Raw genomic sequence first — 16,995 nt, 5'->3', positions numbered from 1 at the left:
TTAACATTTTAAATGTTACAGAAATCGAGTGGAATAAATTCTCACTTAGAAAGTGTCCAAATGGTGATGCATTTTACTGGTAGCAACAAGCTGGTGTCACTGTGTTTGGTTACCTGTTACAGAGCTGTCTAGATTGTCCATACTGGAGCCTGGAGTATGCTCTAGACCTCTTAGTGGCCTACTGATTTCTACAGTTTCTTCTTCAATATCATCCTCATCATCATCGTCATCTGGAACATCTGTTTCCAAATCTGAAATAAGGTTTCCAGATACGTATCCTAGGGGAGGAACTGGAGCCTGAGGAGGTTGTGTATTGCTTTGGATGTGCCTACACAAACAAACAGGAAAAGTTATCAGAATGGATAAGACTTTGCAGCCCACGGTCAATAAAACACAAGCCTTTCAACAAGTCCTGAAGTATATTTTAAAAATGTGCTTGGTTAGGCCAAACTCAAGTTCAGTTATTCACTGCAGCTCCTAATACCAGAGTGCTTGCACACTTTCCAGTCTAAAATAAAAAGAAACAAGATAAAATCCTCTAGGATGGGGAAGGTCAGGAGTGTCTTCTCACAGTCGAAGAGCGATAGACACAGAGGCTACATAAATCAGGTAGGAAACCCATGGAAAAGCACAATTCTGAATCCCAGCCCAGCATATAAGTGTCTCACCTAATATTCCCCCTTGCAAATCACACATTGAACCAAAGTTAAATCTCACTCCTTCCGCTTAAACAGATGCAGTGCCTGGAGCAAAAGCTACTCTAAAGAGGAGGAAATGGCCAGTAGGACAGAAGAAATTTTCAAGTCCAATGAACACATCATCAGTGAGGCCTTTTCATTTTGCTTTATTCCAAGAAGTTTAATTGATTTAATTGCAGCAGTATTAGGGCATGCATGTGTGAAATTACTGCATGCAGCAATTACATAAAGAAAAAAAAAAAAAGAAAAAAGAAGACAAAAAAACCACCCACAGGATAGCTGGATACCTAAGTGACCAAAGGCAAGCAGGGGATTCAGAGTTTGATGTGCCTGGTCTCTGAGAGAAAAGAACACCAAAGAGCAGCATTCCCCACAGCACAACAGGTACACAGCAAGCTGTGCCAGGGGACCCAGGCATGAGTGGCCTTGGCACAAGAGCATGTACCATGCTTGAAATTGCTAACTTAGGCACTTAGTTGGGAATCCTTGGGTGGCTTTACATGAGGTGCCATGACCTGATTTGAATCGGCAGCACTCTGGATGGAATCCAGGATTCTGCTGGTCTCTTGCTTGGACACCAGTAAAACTGAAGAAATTACAATTGTCACCTGTTTGGCTCCCAGCTATAATACATTTTCAGTGGAAACCTTGTGCTGAATTATTGCCTGCATGAATGAATTCTCTTTATTCAATGAGCCTTTCTTTTTTATTTTCATCGTGTAAATCTATCAGATATGAGAATGTCATGGTCAATGTTAGGTACCACAGGTAACTTTCTCAGCTCAGTGTAGGTTTTAACTTATTGCTTATTCTGAATCTAATTTCCAGAACAAGTGCTTCCTTTCTGACATACAGCCCTTTCTGATTAACAGTTATTGAACACTTTTCTGCCTGGACACTAGGTTTTTAGTGCTCTACACAGTGTTCAAAACACTGGGGCACTAAAGGGCACTACCATCTAACTAACCCTCAATAAACAGTGTGATTAGCTCCTAATCAAGCAAAATGCTTAAGTATATGTTTAATGTTAAGCTTGTGATAGAACAATTGAAGTCAATTTCTCATGTACTCAGAGTTAAGCATATACTTAAGTGATTTGCTGGATCAAGGCCATAATGATTATGTACTTTTCCAGTAATCTCTAATGGGCTCTTTCTTAAATTCCTAGTTGGCTGATGTCTGTATTTCTCAGTTGCTACTCCCACAGTACCCTGAGACCCTGACAGGTCTTATTTTGCTGTTTAGTTTTCCCCTGTCTCTACAATGGACAGGTTAACTTTGTGAAAAGAAGACTGAAAAAATATTCCTCCCCAGTCAAAACAACGGAGGACTTTCTACTAACTTTGACTAGCATGATACATATCCAGCCAAAGAACAAAAATATATTAAAAAATTCCATGTAATAAAAATCACTTGTATGTAAAAATCACTCTCAGCATTTAGCCCAATATCCAAAAGGTGTGAAAAAAAAGGCTATGTCCTTGTTATTTTTTTTCTCAGAGTTTCAGGCTCAATTACTGTGACTTTACACAAGAGAGACATTAAAATTTGTGTAATCCTAAGCACATTATGAAACTTCCCAATCAATTTTCATTTCCCCAAAAAGGGAGCAAGACCTTTCCCGCCAGCTGCACGAGGCTTTGGTGTGGCGTCCTGCTCCATTATCCGTGCCTGCGCTGGTTTGGAGGTTTGGAGGGCGTAGGAAGGGTAACAGCTGCACAATGCAGCAGCCACTGCCTGTGCTGGCCCCTGTGCATCTGTGTGCTGGCTCAGAAGCCAGGACCTTCCAGAGGCCAGGTCTAGCTGCTGCCTGGGATTTGGGTCTGTCCCACAGGCAGGCTGGGGTCGGTGCCGGCAGAGCGGCGCTGCAGTGGGACCGAGGTACCCTGTTGATCGAGTGCAGATTGCAGACAAGCCCCGAGGCCTCCACGGTGCCCAGGGAAAACAGCTGGCTTTGGTTTGGCACCGCCTGCCTACCTGCCTGATGTATTTATGGGAGCTCAAGCTGAATAACTTTGAGGTTTTATTTAGCAGGGAAGAAAGGCTGCTCCTCTGCTGGCAGCGTGCCATTCGGTAACTGGCTCTGCTCTGCTCCGCTGAGAGTCGCGGGCTTTGTCTGGGTAGGAGAGTTGTAAAAGGACAACTGCTGCTCAGGGAACATCCAGGAACCAGCTGACCTTCACCATGTCCCCAGCCTGGTGCAGTTGACAAGTTCTTTCTCAGTCCCTGAAGAGATTGCTTCTGTTTGTTTTGCAGGGGAAATGTTACTGTGGTATTTGCTTGCTCTTCCTTTAAAGAGGCATAAAGCACTCTGAAACACTAGATCCATCCTATAAATACTAACAACTTACTTTCTGCTGTTTCTGGGTTTTTCCTACAAGTCAGAAATTTTCATGGTAGTTCAAAGTACAGTGATGTAAATAATTCATGCTCATGTGACACAGTGTAAAAGCTGCCACATTGCTATTTCAAGAAACTAACATTATTTTTAATCAGGAATTTAGAATCTTATTATTTTTGAAAATCCTAAAAATTTCCTATCTTCTGCTAGCCTGAGAAGAGAGTACTCTCAACTGTATAAAAGCTGTCAAGAGGTGGGTATTAACTACATAGACAAACACATGTAAAAATTTGGAGGAATATTGTTTCTACATGTTTTCAGACAAAATTTAGCATGTTACCTAAGTATTAAAGTATTAAATCATAAGTATTATGATTTAAAAAGCAGATGTAGATGTGTAAGGCCTTCCAGCTGTGGGCAGAGTTTTGCTATTCTTCCATTTTACTTCTTTGGAAATATAATTGAAACACTGTTAACAGTCATTATTTATGTCAAAAAGGAATGTAGTATTGCTGTTGTTATTATTAATATTATTATTTAATTTCCCTGATCACAGGTGATCCCATCAAACATTTACCATGTCTGCTTTGCTATATCAAACTGGTAAGCCCTTGTTAACTCATCAAGGTGAGCTTGAAGCATTGGCTGCATCTCCTCTCGTGGGGAAGGCGTGAGAGTTGCAGTCGACTGCTGCCCAAAGGAGATGGCAGGAGATGAAGCTACTCCCCGGACAGGAGGTGTGGGGACACGATCATCATCTTCTTCAAGCTCATCTTCCATGCCCTGATGCAGGTAGGTCTGAACTGGCAAAGGTGGACACCAACCATCACTGTCATATCTACAATAAAAACCAAACAAACTTAGTGTATATCAAAACTCATCTCTGCTGCGCAGTAGAGGATGTAGAGGGTATACAGGATTCCTGCTACAGTTGGAAACCTTGCTCACAGTGTGAGTCCTAAAATTTAATAAAAATAGGGTCTTAAGTGCCTAGATTGTCCTTACTGAGTCAGTTTAATTTTTCCCACAACAGCTAAGCAACTTGAACAAGATATGCAACAGAAAAACTACTGACCCATTATCACATTCATTAATGGTGATTAGATAATGTTGCACCACAATCAACAACAAAAATGAACTCACTTCCAGGATCATTAATGTAGGAGAATGAATATTGACCTGGACATGAAAATAGCAGCATTCTTAAAACGCAGAGCAAGCTTTATGTAGTAGCACTTATGCACTTATTTCACAGAATCCCAGAAAAAGGTGAGTTGAAAATGACCCACAAAGATCACCAAGTCCAACTCTTGGCCCTGCACAGCACCATCCTCAAGAGTCACACGATGAGCCCAAGAGCATTAACCATTTACTTCCATCCTGCCCTTTTTCTGCCTATAAATTTACCATTTGTTTCTGGTTTGGAGCTTAAATAAAAAGCTACACTTTCCTCATAAATTCTGGCCTTCCCACCCTGCACACGGGTATCTCCTGTGATGTGCCATACATCCATGTCACAGCAGCACTGACCCCAAGCATATGCTGTGTCACAGCACCAGCTGATAAGGTACATTAGCACACATGTTGACAGCTCTGCCAGCACCCCCACCTCCTAACCAATCTGTACTGGGACTTACCTAGACAGTGCTACGTTTCTGAACACTTTCAACACACCTGCCCAAAGCAGATGGAAAAATTAACCACTAGGAGTATTCTTGAATAACAAATTCTTCTTTCTTCAGGCATAAAGATTGTCCTGGTAGGAGTTTGTGGTTTTTGTTGCCTTATACCAAATGTGTAAGGGTTGGTGCTATATCTGATCAGGGCTAGAAACAAAAGCTTTGTATTTTATTATCACTTCTTACACAAGTTTCGCCAGCAAGTCAATTCTTTTCAGTCTCTGCACTCATCAGAGGATCTTTCAATTCAGTGTTGTACTACAATATCATCCTGGGATACTGTCCCTTAGAGACTGGCATCATTCCAGGTGGATAGGCCTTAGAGACTGTGGTCATTCCCTGTGCATCACCTCCCCTGAGTAATTCCCTAATCTGAACACAACTTCAGTTGTATGCAGCTTTGCTGACAATCACACCACTCAAATCTCAACTGTCTACTTTTTCCATCTTCAAAACATCTAGTCCGACATCAGTCCCTTGAGCATCAGCACACATTTTTTCTTAACTCCTGGTGTATTCCAAAATAACTCAGGATACACAGTTGTGGTTTTTTTTTTTTTTTTAATCCCTCAAAAACAACCAGACTACCACAAGCTCTCACAGCTCCTTCACTGTCAAACCATCACACACTCTAAAGGCCATTTCCCAAGCATCATCTAAGTCACTTTATGTTCTTTCCACCTTCAAGGACTGCTGACAAGGTCCCTTTTTCTGCAATGCAGGCAGGCAGTGCATTGCACGATACAGTTAATTTCTCAAACCAGCTTAAAAATAGTCCTTTAAAGCTTCTGATTTGGAAGGAAGGATTTACCAATTTCCCAAAGAAAAATGAATTACTGTCAATTTTGTCAAGTGTGAAGCCAGGTTATAAAAAGCCTGGGAACACTGAGATGGAGAAGTTGCAAAACCTGTATTATGAACAGAACATTTACTTTCAGCAAAATTCAAAGATTTCTTATATTAACTAAACTACTTTTTCCTTATTCAGAAGTCTGTAGTCTGCATTTAAACACACAGATTCAGGACAGCTGAAACAACCAGACTTAATCATCCAAAGTCCATGGAAGATATATCTGGTAATTCACACTTGCAAAAATTTAAATCTCTATATATGTAGATATAACCATAAAAAGATACACAAAGACATATGAGCACAGAAGTCAAAATAAAGGCTGCTTCTTAACATCTGGCCTCTAGGAGAGGTTGAGTGATTGATCATTACCATTTTCATAACACAGAGATTTAAGAAAACGTAACACGATACAAATTCATCCTTAGCAAACAAATAAGTCATGACCAGCTGTAATTTGTCTTCCCAAACAATATTTACTCAGGACATTTGCAACCAAGGCTGAAGGGACCATCCTAAATCATGCTGTGAAAAACTGTGCAGTGAAACAGTTCTCTTGCTGCCTTTTGCTCTCTCAACCTCATGCTTTGCTATAATGCCTTCTTCTTTAAAAGGGACAGGGAAAAGTCACTCCCTGGTGACTTTGCAATGATGAATAAATGAGCTTTGGATGTGCTCGCCTTCTGACCCTACTCGCTTCAAATCCCCAAATGTTCAGCTCGGTGGCAAAAAGGTTTTTTAGTAAAGAGTTTTCTCACTGAAAAGATTCTGCAAAAGTACTGTACCTTTACCCAAATTTTGTTTGAAATGGAAAGCAGCCTAAGCCTGAAGTTCAGGACATTGAGATTCAAGATTTCAGGTACAAGAACCTTTGTGTTCTTAATGTAAAGTGTCTGAAAAGCCAAAAGCCCTAACCTTCATTTTAGAGAAAAACAAAATAAAACAAAAACCCCCCAAAAGCAACAAAGAAAAAAACATGGTAAAAGTAAACCTGAGAGACTACATAGTAACTACATGTCACATAAGTGATACAGCTATAGAGACACCTGGTATCACCATAGTAATTATTGGCCACATCCATGTTCTTTTTCGTTTTTTGAGAAAATCCAATGTGGTGAAAATGCCACCTTTTTCAAGCACACTTATTATTGAAATCTAAGCGCCTTAACTTCATTAGCAACCTGTGATTGTAATTTCATTATAATTAAGATCCTAATAAGTTCTGGTTAACAAAAAATGAGCCTCTATTTTTCTAGTAAGTTTTATTGTATTGTCAGCACTTCAATAGTAATCTTTTACTACTAAAAAGCTCAATTCATTATGTTAATAGATTTATTCCTTCAAAATATAAAATAAAGGTGATAAATACAGGGCACATTCTGTAAAAACTGTGTTTCATTACACGTATTGTTCCAACCAATGAAGCTTCTTTCCCTGGAACTCACCAGAAAGGACTTTTTGAAGTAAAAGGTACTACTTCCTTAGCTTTTCCTAAAGACAGACAATAAGTGTCAAATATATTGACATTCAGCAGCTAATAATCCATTTTGAGGTGTAATCAATAGCAAGAAATAGAAATAACCAAATAACAATATGCTGACTGCCTGTACTGGGTTGGCTCAAGATCATGCATATTATTGGTGAAAAATCAAAGCAAAAGATAATGAGTAAGAAATGAGCATTTCTTTACTGTCAAGTTTACATAAAATCAAGTAAAATCATCTTCTCTGAAAAGGGAGAGGGAGCATGTCAGTTTGGGAGCTACTATAGGAAAAGAGAAACTGAATTAGCTCAAACAGGCTCTTTGCTGACGTTAAACAGGAATCTAAAGAGATCCCCAAAGCTACCACATTATGTAACAGGGCTAGCTGGAGTAAGATATTCACTTTTCCTTCTGCAGTTCATGGAAAAATGGAGGCATATGCCAACCCTAGCCCCTCAGGGAAGAAGATGGTACAGAAAACTGAGTGTATTTTTTCTGTGATAGGTTAAGTTAGATTTTTTTTTTTTTTAATATGACTTGCTATTGTGGATTATCTTTTGCAATTTAGCAGTCCAGTGGTAATAAGGTGATTAGCGCTAATCTCTAGTAAGCAAAACTAGGTGTCAAAATTACTAAGGTTTTTTTATTATAATCATTTTTATGATAATAATTCCAGTGAAACTCACATTTTAATTTAATTGTTACAGGAAGACACACAGAAAAACAAGTTTCTGTTTAGATGCCACCCTCCTTGTTTTACTGCTCTAAAATTAAAACACTTTGAATTTGTCACAGATAGAGTATACCAAAACAAACCAAGAAGAACAAAAGAGTTTAAAAAATGTGGCTTTTTTTTTTTTTAACCCAGTATGTCCAAGGCAACATAAGGAATTCAGTCTGTGATTCTTTCCCTTCTAGCATGTTGAAAACCACGGAAACAAGATCAATCCCTAAATACAGAGGACTATTAGCATTGGAAGCATCTTCAGAAAATATGGGCATTTCAGATTCAGTCTTCATCAAAGGTGGTTGCAAATTACTGTAGCTCCAGAGAGCTACAGAGACTCTAAGTCCAACCTTCAAATTTTTTGTGTTTGGTAAATGCATGTTACAAGGTCTTGCTACCACCACTGCTAATGAGACATTACAAAAACCAGAGAAGAGCAATTCCAAGCATAATCAGAGGAAAAAACTAAGTCTGAATGGTTGTGAACCTGGAGGCTGGTGATTACCTTCTCCCTAAATAACCAATGTTGTCTTGGTGACCAACATCATTCCTTCCAGCTAAATTACAGATGCTTTATGCAACTGAGGAGTCAAGCCCTGTGTCACAAGGGATTTCTCTATAAGGTATTTCCATTTACCTTTAATGCTATTTCATTGTTCTGAAGAAAATCCAAGTGGTTTGCATTCTATTGCATAACTGTTTTAGTGAAATGGTTGCACATGTGTTTTAAGGATATAAACTGATAAAGACAAAATTATTATATGGTGAAACAATTTAAAATTTATTTTAGCCTCTTAGAATACAGAAGACAATGATTAAATGAACTTTTTGTTTTGAGATTTAAACAACACTCACAATCAGTAAGGTTATTAATTTTCCATTACTTTGAAATTTTAAGTATACAGCCTGAATGGGCCTTAATTTTAAGAAGAACTTCACTGACTAACACAGTCATTTATTGCTCATTATAAGAGTCAAAGGAGTTGGTATAAACTGAAACAATACGGAATTTTTCTAACTTTAATGATGAAAGTAGTAATGATCAATTCCCCTTTACAATTGAGATAACACTTGAAATATTTTTATTCAGTAAAGCTATTACAATGTACTCTTAAAAACATTTCATCCTTAAATATTGATTAATCCATGTATTGAAACAGACAAAAAATTTTTTCCTGACAGAAAAATTATTCTGAAAGACTCCAACAGAGCTAGCCACAGTAAACTATGTTTTTATATACTCTGATTTACCTCCAGAGTTTGATAATCTGGTATATCACATAATTACACTTTATAAAAAGCAATTTGTAATTGTTGTCTGTGTAGGGAATGTCTCTTTCCTCTCATTTAGCAGTTCTTGTGTGATTTTGTGTCCTTGAAAACAAGTTTGAGCTATGCAAAATTATGTGGAAGGTTCCAGAAACTTGAAAGTTGTTTGAATAATAACAAAAAAGCCTATAATTAGCATGCCTTCCTCAACTGTGAAATTTCTTCTAAAAGCCGATGAGAAGATTATTATCCATTGGTTGATCTTCAAAAATTAATCCAATTTGGTGGATTTGTTTTTTTTTTTTGTTCAGTTGGCTCTAATATTTTTAAACATCAAAGAAGTGAAAAAAATACACAGAGCCAGATTATGTCATCCTTACTCACTCTGAATCCCATCAGCTGCATGCAATCCCAGAATTCAATTAAGCTACCTGTGAAGTGAGATACTTCTCAGCGTGAGAAAGCACTGAAGCCCTACATGATGATCAAGCAAGGTCACTTTTGTTTCCATCTTCAGTTACTATCCAGAGAAACTATTCAAACATTCCTCCTCCACAGGCTTGAATAAGTCTACAGGGTAAGTTGCTCTCTCTTTATTTTATTTTTTTTTAACAAAACAAAATAATACTGCCACTTAGCAAAATTAAAAAAAAAAAAAAAGAAAAGGACTCATTTCTGCAAATCACAGGTTTTTCTTCAAAAGAAAAAGAAAAAAAATTACCCTGCTTCTTGCTGATCCACCCCATAGTGCTCCAGCTCTGTGCCTGGAAGTGGCTGCACAGGAGGGGGTGGGAGGGGAACACTGGCCCAGGTTGAACCATTATTTTTCTGGGGCTTGGCAGTACTTTTGTTTTTCTTCTTTTTCCCTCCTTTGCCACCTGCAAATCCAAAGAAGAAAAATAAAATGTTAGAGCTGTAATGTGGAAAAAAAGGCCAGCTATTTACATTTCTTTGACAGAATTCTGATTCCAGAGCACATGCCCAAAAAAGATGATGTATTTATATCTCAGCAGAATTAGCATCAAAGTGCTAATGCTGTCACAAGGTTATAAGTAATAAAAGAATGGAATGGGGAATATTCTGAATATTTGCTGAAAACCACTTCTTTTTAAACCTCTGTACATTTGCACCACGGTAGTGAAGAAACAAGGAAAGACAGGTTTTCCTGTATAAGAAATATATTTCCTGTTTTATTCATGTGCACTTTATAACTTCTTAAATTCACTCTTAGATAAAATTATAATAAAACATAGCAAATCATTTCAACTGTCAGAATCCACTGTGATTACAACACAGTTTTGCACAATCAATTTCTGTGGAAAACATGGAGCTTAAAAAATTGTCATTGGAGTCAAGAACTTTCAAGACAAGAGTAAATTGTCAAAACAAAAGAAACAGGGTTTTGTTTATAGGAATTTCTTAATTTCTGGGGTTTTTTTAAAGAGTGGGCAGTCATGTGCAATGTTTTAGGACTGACTGTTTCACAGGATTCAAATGTCTTCTGCCACTATGGAGAAGAGGTTCTATTTCTGATATACAGTTCTAATGGATGAGGTAGAAATGCAGTGAGCAATGCATTTTGGTTAAACCCTCTGCTCTTCTCTTATTGTCCTTGAATCCACTTCTCCAGCTGAGACACTTCCATTTGTGGGAGAGTGATCTTACAGAGAAAGCTCTCATCCCACTTGGTTTGCTTCTTTTATTTTTCCCTGACTTCTTTTTCTTGTCAGGAATTCATTAAGAGGAAGAACGGCTCAACATTTCGAATCCCTTGACTGCTTGGGGACTCATCTATTTTTTGGAGCTTTGTTGTGGCTTTCAAACTCTTTGTTGGGTGGAGGAATGGTTTGTCAGATGCCTTTTTAGTGGGGTACCCAGCTGCTCTCACTCATCCCTGGCCTGTTGCAGAAAGCACAGTCTATTCCATCTTACCCACTGATATTTCTTGATGATTTATAAAGATCAGCCAAAAAAACCCTCACGTAAAAATGAATCAATGAATCAAGAAAGCCACAACTGACTGGTCAGGGAGGGTGGTACAATGTGCACTGGCAGGCACTGCCCTCTGTGCCATGGCTTTAATTTTAGGCACAGAGAAACACAGAAGGAGGTGCAATTCTAGCAATAGAGACAAGCCCCTATCATGGGACTTTTTGTCTTGGAGACAGTGACTCACAGGCTTTCTTCTGTTACCTCTAAACATCAGCTGGATGAAAAAAAGGACAAACAGAGAGGGAAGAAAAAGCTGACTCCATGACTCAGAAGTAGCCAAGACTTCTCTTTCCACCTCCTGTTTTGCCTGTTAGAAACAGGTAACAAGCCCAACAATATTTCTAATTGACCTGGCTGGCAGCACATTGGAAGTGAGACTTTGCTTTCCACCACTCAATTCCAGACCAATGCTCTTCCTTCCTTATTTTGGAGTATTTATAGTAAGTCCAGCCAAGATCCTGTGATTCACTATGTGTGAACTGAGCTGATATTACTTCTATTAGGATGGAAAACAAGCTTTTTCTTCCGTTTGTAGCCTGGCAGAAAGGGCAGCTTTCTTGAATAGGGAAAGAACATTTTGACTGGTGAAAAGAAACCCCAGTGACAGTGGAGATAGAGGAACAAATATATGAATTTTCTGGAGGGAAAGTGAAGCTTTCAAAGCACAGGCAAGGCAAAAAAAGTGAAGTTAGAAATAGGGTCACTGAACAGTGCAAAGGAAGTAGGTTAATTTTAATTTGTGGGACATGGAGAAATTTTTTAAAAGTCAGCAGGAGTAGGAGCCAACAAGAACTAAGGCAGGAGGGGCTGCTTTAGGAGAAAAGCACATGCATATGGTTTTATGTTGCAGGAGGATTTAAACTAGGAATACACAGAGAAGGGAAATGCAAAAAACAGCTTCAGCTTAGAGATTAGTTGAAGTGAAGAGGAAGATTTTGGAAGTGTAGCATCTTGAGGATCTTTGGAGACTGGTAAAATGTAGGCTGACGTGTGGAGTGCTAATATGGGAGTCACTTGGATTTTGGGAGTTTCAAAGAGAGAAATTAGAGATAATGGAGATATTAGAAGGAGTGAAGCAGAGAGACAAGGGACTTGTTTAGATGAAGAAATGAAAGAAGAGAACTCCAAGGTCATTACTAGTAGGGGAAAGCAGCCTACACTGTGCAGTTGGGCAGGAGATTTCTCTTCTGTCCCCATGGACAGAGTTATTCGACTATCAGACTTGTGGGACAGACATCGAACACATAAACCCTGATTTATGTTTGAAAACTGAAGCACCAAAGCTTTGTTTCCCCATAGCAACAATGCCTGATGCTTCAATGTCTCCTCACACTGAAATTCAATTATATTGCTTAAATCTCTAGGTGAATTGGGTACTGGAGAAAGATTAGCTGTTAGGCTGCTGATCCTAGTACAGATATAATCTGTGCAAACTATAGCTACAAAATTTCCCTGCCTCATAAAGCAGTTGAAGTTTTAGCTGCTTTCCATTCCATAGTGGGATAGGAATTCTCATGACATTCATGTAAGAGAGACAGAAACTTAGTCAGAATAATAAGTAGTACTTAAAGTACTAACCAAGGAAGCGAGAGAACAAATCCCTGCTCACCCTGATGGGGACTACATAATCAAAGCTGGTCTCTGACTCCAGTGATGCTCTAATTATCAGACTATTTGAAGGTCTCCCCCAGTTTCTTGTGTATTACAGACATAATTATCCTCTATCAAAGGCATAATTAGGGGCAAGGGAGAGCAAAATACTGACTCTGCAGTCCAATAATCTGGCACTCATCTGAGCACTGGGGCATCCAGTTTTGGGCTGCATTGGTCACAACAAGAGTGCCCTGGCCACATGACTGACTATAACCGAAAGTTTCCTAGTGTCAAATTCCCTTCTGGCTGAGAAACACTCCACAGAATATGTTGCATTTGAAATATTTGATCGAAGTCCAGCCTTTGATCAAAGGGCATTTTCCAGTGACACTTCCTATTTTCTGAGAAAACTCTTAGGCAGCCTTAGCTGTCAACATATCTAAAGTGTGATACTGCCCTCTGATACCTGACATATATGTACCTCAGCACATCAATTTCTGAATTTTCATGCAGCCTGGGGAGCAAGCTGATTTCCTAAGCTACTTGTCAATATACCTCACATACAAGGAACAAGAACCCTCCTTGAAGTATTTCAGCTTCCAGATACTTCTCTGACAATGCCATAAGTCTATTTTTTGGTCTCAGTCAAATCAGCTAATGTCCCCGCCTTGAGAACACAAGACTTGCAAACACATTTGGCTATTTGAGTCATGGGGCAATGATAATAGGCTTCTTATCTCAAGATTCAGTTTGAATAGTCATTTAAATTGACATAAAGAAGCTATTTCTAGGTTTGGTCTATTACTGGGAGGGCTGCTCCAGCTTAAAGTGGAAATTCAAAAAGCTCTGGATATATTCTGAATATCAAAAAGTCCTTTCAGTGCTTTCATATTTCAGCTAGGTGAAATCACAGATTTTCATCTTCCACTGCTGCCTTTTCAGTTTTTGTCTTGACAGAAAAAAACCAAAAACAACGACTATACATAACATAAGCAACAAGTAAGCAAAATTAAAGAAATTAAGAAAAAAGGTGTGCTTAGATATAATACACAACCACATGTACTATGATCATTTTCATCTGATGAAAATGCATCATGTTTCCAATAAAACATGCAGCACACACACAAAATTTACATCCTGATTGTAGGCAAACTTGGCACAATTTGTTGAAAGCCCAGTCACCTTTCAGGGCCCTACAACTATTTCCAACCTGCTTCACTGAGGAACAGCATTCAGAAACAGCTTGTGGGAGTGGGGTATCTGTTAACAACTTAACAAAAATAATAATCTCCTCATTAAGTTCAGTGTGGGGAGACCTATAAACTGAGGATGGATGCAGAAATTCATTTGCTCCATAGATTATGTCAGGGAAAGAATGTGATAAAGGTGAGGCTGGCAGCTGCACTGGCAAGTGCCACATGAAAGGACTCTCCAGTTATCCCCAAGTAGGTTCTGCAAAAGGCTTTTTTGTTTCAGTACAGTCCGGTGTGGCATTGTTTGCTGACGGGCAGGAACTCTCATGGCTATCCTCAACTGCTGCCTGGGAGGTCTTCTGCCTCCCTGGCGAGCCGCTCGCCAACACCCCTCCGTCCCTCGCTCCCCTGCGCACGGCGACGGAACCAACCTGAGAGGCTGCCACTCCTTTCGGAGCTGTTGTGGGAGCTGGTGGTGCTGAAATCCTGTGACTGGTTGTGTGGCAATCTATTAGCCAGTCCCTCAGCCACCCGGTAGTCAGGGATGTAAAGCAAGGCTAAGGGTTAAACGGCAGAGGTCACAGTGGCATCGTGGGATTAGTCGACAGCACAAGCACATGCGACACATGCAGTTAGCAAGTCAGGGGCAGATGGGGTGGTTATTTTTAAAGGTACACCTACCCTAGCCTAATGGAAGACAGATGGCTTGATGACTAGCACAGGACAAAGAGCATTAAAAGCACAGTGCAATGTATTTCAGGTGAGGTTCAGCACACATGCAAGGTGTGCAGGCATTAGTTCAGGTCAACACAAACAGTGTCTCACAGAGCTAAAAAGAATTTTCTAACTCATGCACAGATAATACAGTACACAAAGCCAAGGGCTCTGGAAAATAAGAGCTGTAATTACCATTGTTGCCTTTGCCTTGGTCTGGGAGAGAGTAACCAAATCCCATGAGGTCATTTTTTTGCTGAATTGAGCTTTTCCACTGTGGATCTGGTAAATCAACAGCCAGCTCGTGGATGCTGTTGGAATGCAGGATCTGGGTGGTGGCATATGGCGTAGCCTGCGTTATTTGGCTGGAGCTGTTGTAACTGGTTTTGGTGGTGAAGTCGATGCTGCTGTAAATGGCTCCATCAGAAAGCATGGTAGCAGTTTTATCTCCTTGCCCTGGCACTGGTGGCAGCACATCTGTGGAACGAAACAAATCACTGATGCACGGGAAGCCTGAAAGTACCAAGGTTTAAGCTGAGAAATAAACGTGTTGTTTTGCACGTTTGCATTTCAGCTGAGACAGGTCCATGAGCCAACGAAGGGAAGATGATGTACAACCATCGCCAAGCTATCAGCAGCTGTGACAGGCCTACCACTTGCCCTTCACGTCTCACTGCCTAAAACCATCTTTTCTTTTTTTTTTCTTCCTCATACCTTCAACTGTAAAAGTGAAATTTGGAATATTTCTCTACTGAAGAATGTTTTCAACGTTCACACTACGTCAGGACCAATGAAACTGTCTGGGCTTCAGGGAAATGATGAAAGGAGAGAATTTACAAATCACAGAGGGAACTTGCCCAGAAAATATGTAGAAAAACTCTCAAAGTAATTTTTAAGGGCATCACCTTGATTTCCTTGAAACTTTTTGCATCAGCTTTTCTAATTTTCCTCCTGACATTAGCCAGTACATTCCTTCGTTTCAACAAAAGAAAAACCTGACAAAAAAAAAGTTATTTCTGATACATGAAAGAAAATCAGATATTCTGAAGGGATTTAGGTGATCAGTCCCTCAAAATGGTGAAGCAATGTTGATAATGGAGAACAACTTGCTCAAAATCTCCAGTACATTTACCTGAAAACCATTACAGCATATTTAACTAAATATCTGCTGAGTTTTCTCAATACTTTGAATCCTATCCCACACTGCAATTTGTATTTTTAATCAGTTAGATTGGCAGTCTCTCTCCTTACTAAACACTGAAGTGACCTTTGCTGGTGGAATACTAGATCTAGAAACTGAGACTAGTGAAGTGTGAAGAATCTAATGATGACTGACATGATGTCCCAAGGAGAACCACAGCTTAGCAGATAACCCTCCTTCCTGCTCTCTCAGAAGTCAATATCTCAAATGGTACTATTTTTACAATTTATTTAGACTCTGAAAAGTTGAATCAATTCCAGAATGTACTTCTTTAAAAAAATCCTTCATTTATATGCCATTTTCTTTCTACAGCCAGATGGCAGATACAGGTTCCAACTGTTAGATCATTCTTGAGATAATGCATATTCCTATAGTGAGGATGTTCAGATCCTACTCTAGGGATAACAGCCATTTTTATATACCTTAAGCTCCAGAAAGAAAAGATGATTCTTGCACCTAGTCAAGGGTTTAAGCTCAGTTCCAAACTCAGATGTGGGTTTTGTGCAACCTCAGGGAATGAATTTGTTCTCTCACTGTCTCAAAGACTTATCCAGCAATGAGATGAGATACCATGGTCTCCTCACACTGCTTTAGTATTTTTTTGTTTGCTTTAGTTGTTGGTTTTGGGTTTTTTTTGGCAGGGTTGTTTTTGTTTTTTTCCTGGGATGAACATTTAGATCACAGAACTATTTTCTTTTGCATTCAGGTGTACTACAGTGAACATTTTAACATGGACCCTGATAACCTCTTCAGTCTCAGGGCAGCAACATAATATTAACAATAAATATGGCAATAGCAAATGCTTAGCAGAGACTGCAGAAAGAGAGGTTAAATTTGGGTCTGTCAGCATGATCTGGTTTTGTATATAGCAGGGAAATGGGCACAATCAAGTATTTGAAAGATGTTAATTGTATTAACTTATATCTGCAGATAAATTGCAAGCGCAAAAAAATTACAATTAATGTAAACTATAGCCCATATTTCAAAATCATGTTGGTACTATCTGCACATGTTCAATGTGCTTTCCAGGGGCAGTACCCAAACAAAGATCCATCTAAATACAGCATGAGATGTGAGAGACAAGTGCAGTCCTATCTTTCTTGCATTTCATCCAAAATATGAATATTTCTCCTTTCTACAATCGGTTCCATCAAAGTATAATAGTTTGAAGTTTAGTAAATAAATTCTGTTGTTGATGTATAAAGTGAAGTAAATCCAGCTCAACCTGTCTGTGTTGGATTTGATGACTCAAGGA

At 39.2% G+C, this 16,995-nt stretch overlaps 1 protein-coding gene across 1 annotated transcript in view; it reads right to left on the bottom strand.

Annotated features, from left to right (window-relative positions):
* Positions 1 to 226: 226 nt before the first annotated feature.
* Positions 227 to 16,995, bottom strand: part of ROBO2 (roundabout guidance receptor 2) — a 406,078-nt gene continuing 389,309 nt past the window's right edge. Inside the window, exons 21-24 of the mRNA XM_041480236.1 lie at positions 14,735 to 15,016; positions 9,769 to 9,925; positions 3,636 to 3,877; positions 227 to 303 (exon numbers count right to left, since the gene is read on the bottom strand). Of these exons, the coding sequence (XP_041336170.1) occupies positions 227 to 303; positions 3,636 to 3,877; positions 9,769 to 9,925; positions 14,735 to 15,016 (758 nt within the window). The remainder of the gene's footprint in view (positions 304 to 3,635; positions 3,878 to 9,768; positions 9,926 to 14,734; positions 15,017 to 16,995) is intronic.

The sequence above is a fragment of the Pyrgilauda ruficollis genome, unplaced genomic scaffold (genome assembly GCF_017590135.1).
Source record: "Pyrgilauda ruficollis isolate IOZ18807 unplaced genomic scaffold, ASM1759013v1 scaffold50, whole genome shotgun sequence".
Lineage (NCBI taxonomy): Eukaryota > Metazoa > Chordata > Aves > Passeriformes > Passeridae > Pyrgilauda > Pyrgilauda ruficollis.
Note: the sequence above shows the minus strand (reverse complement) of the source record. Positions and strands in the feature narration are given on the sequence as shown.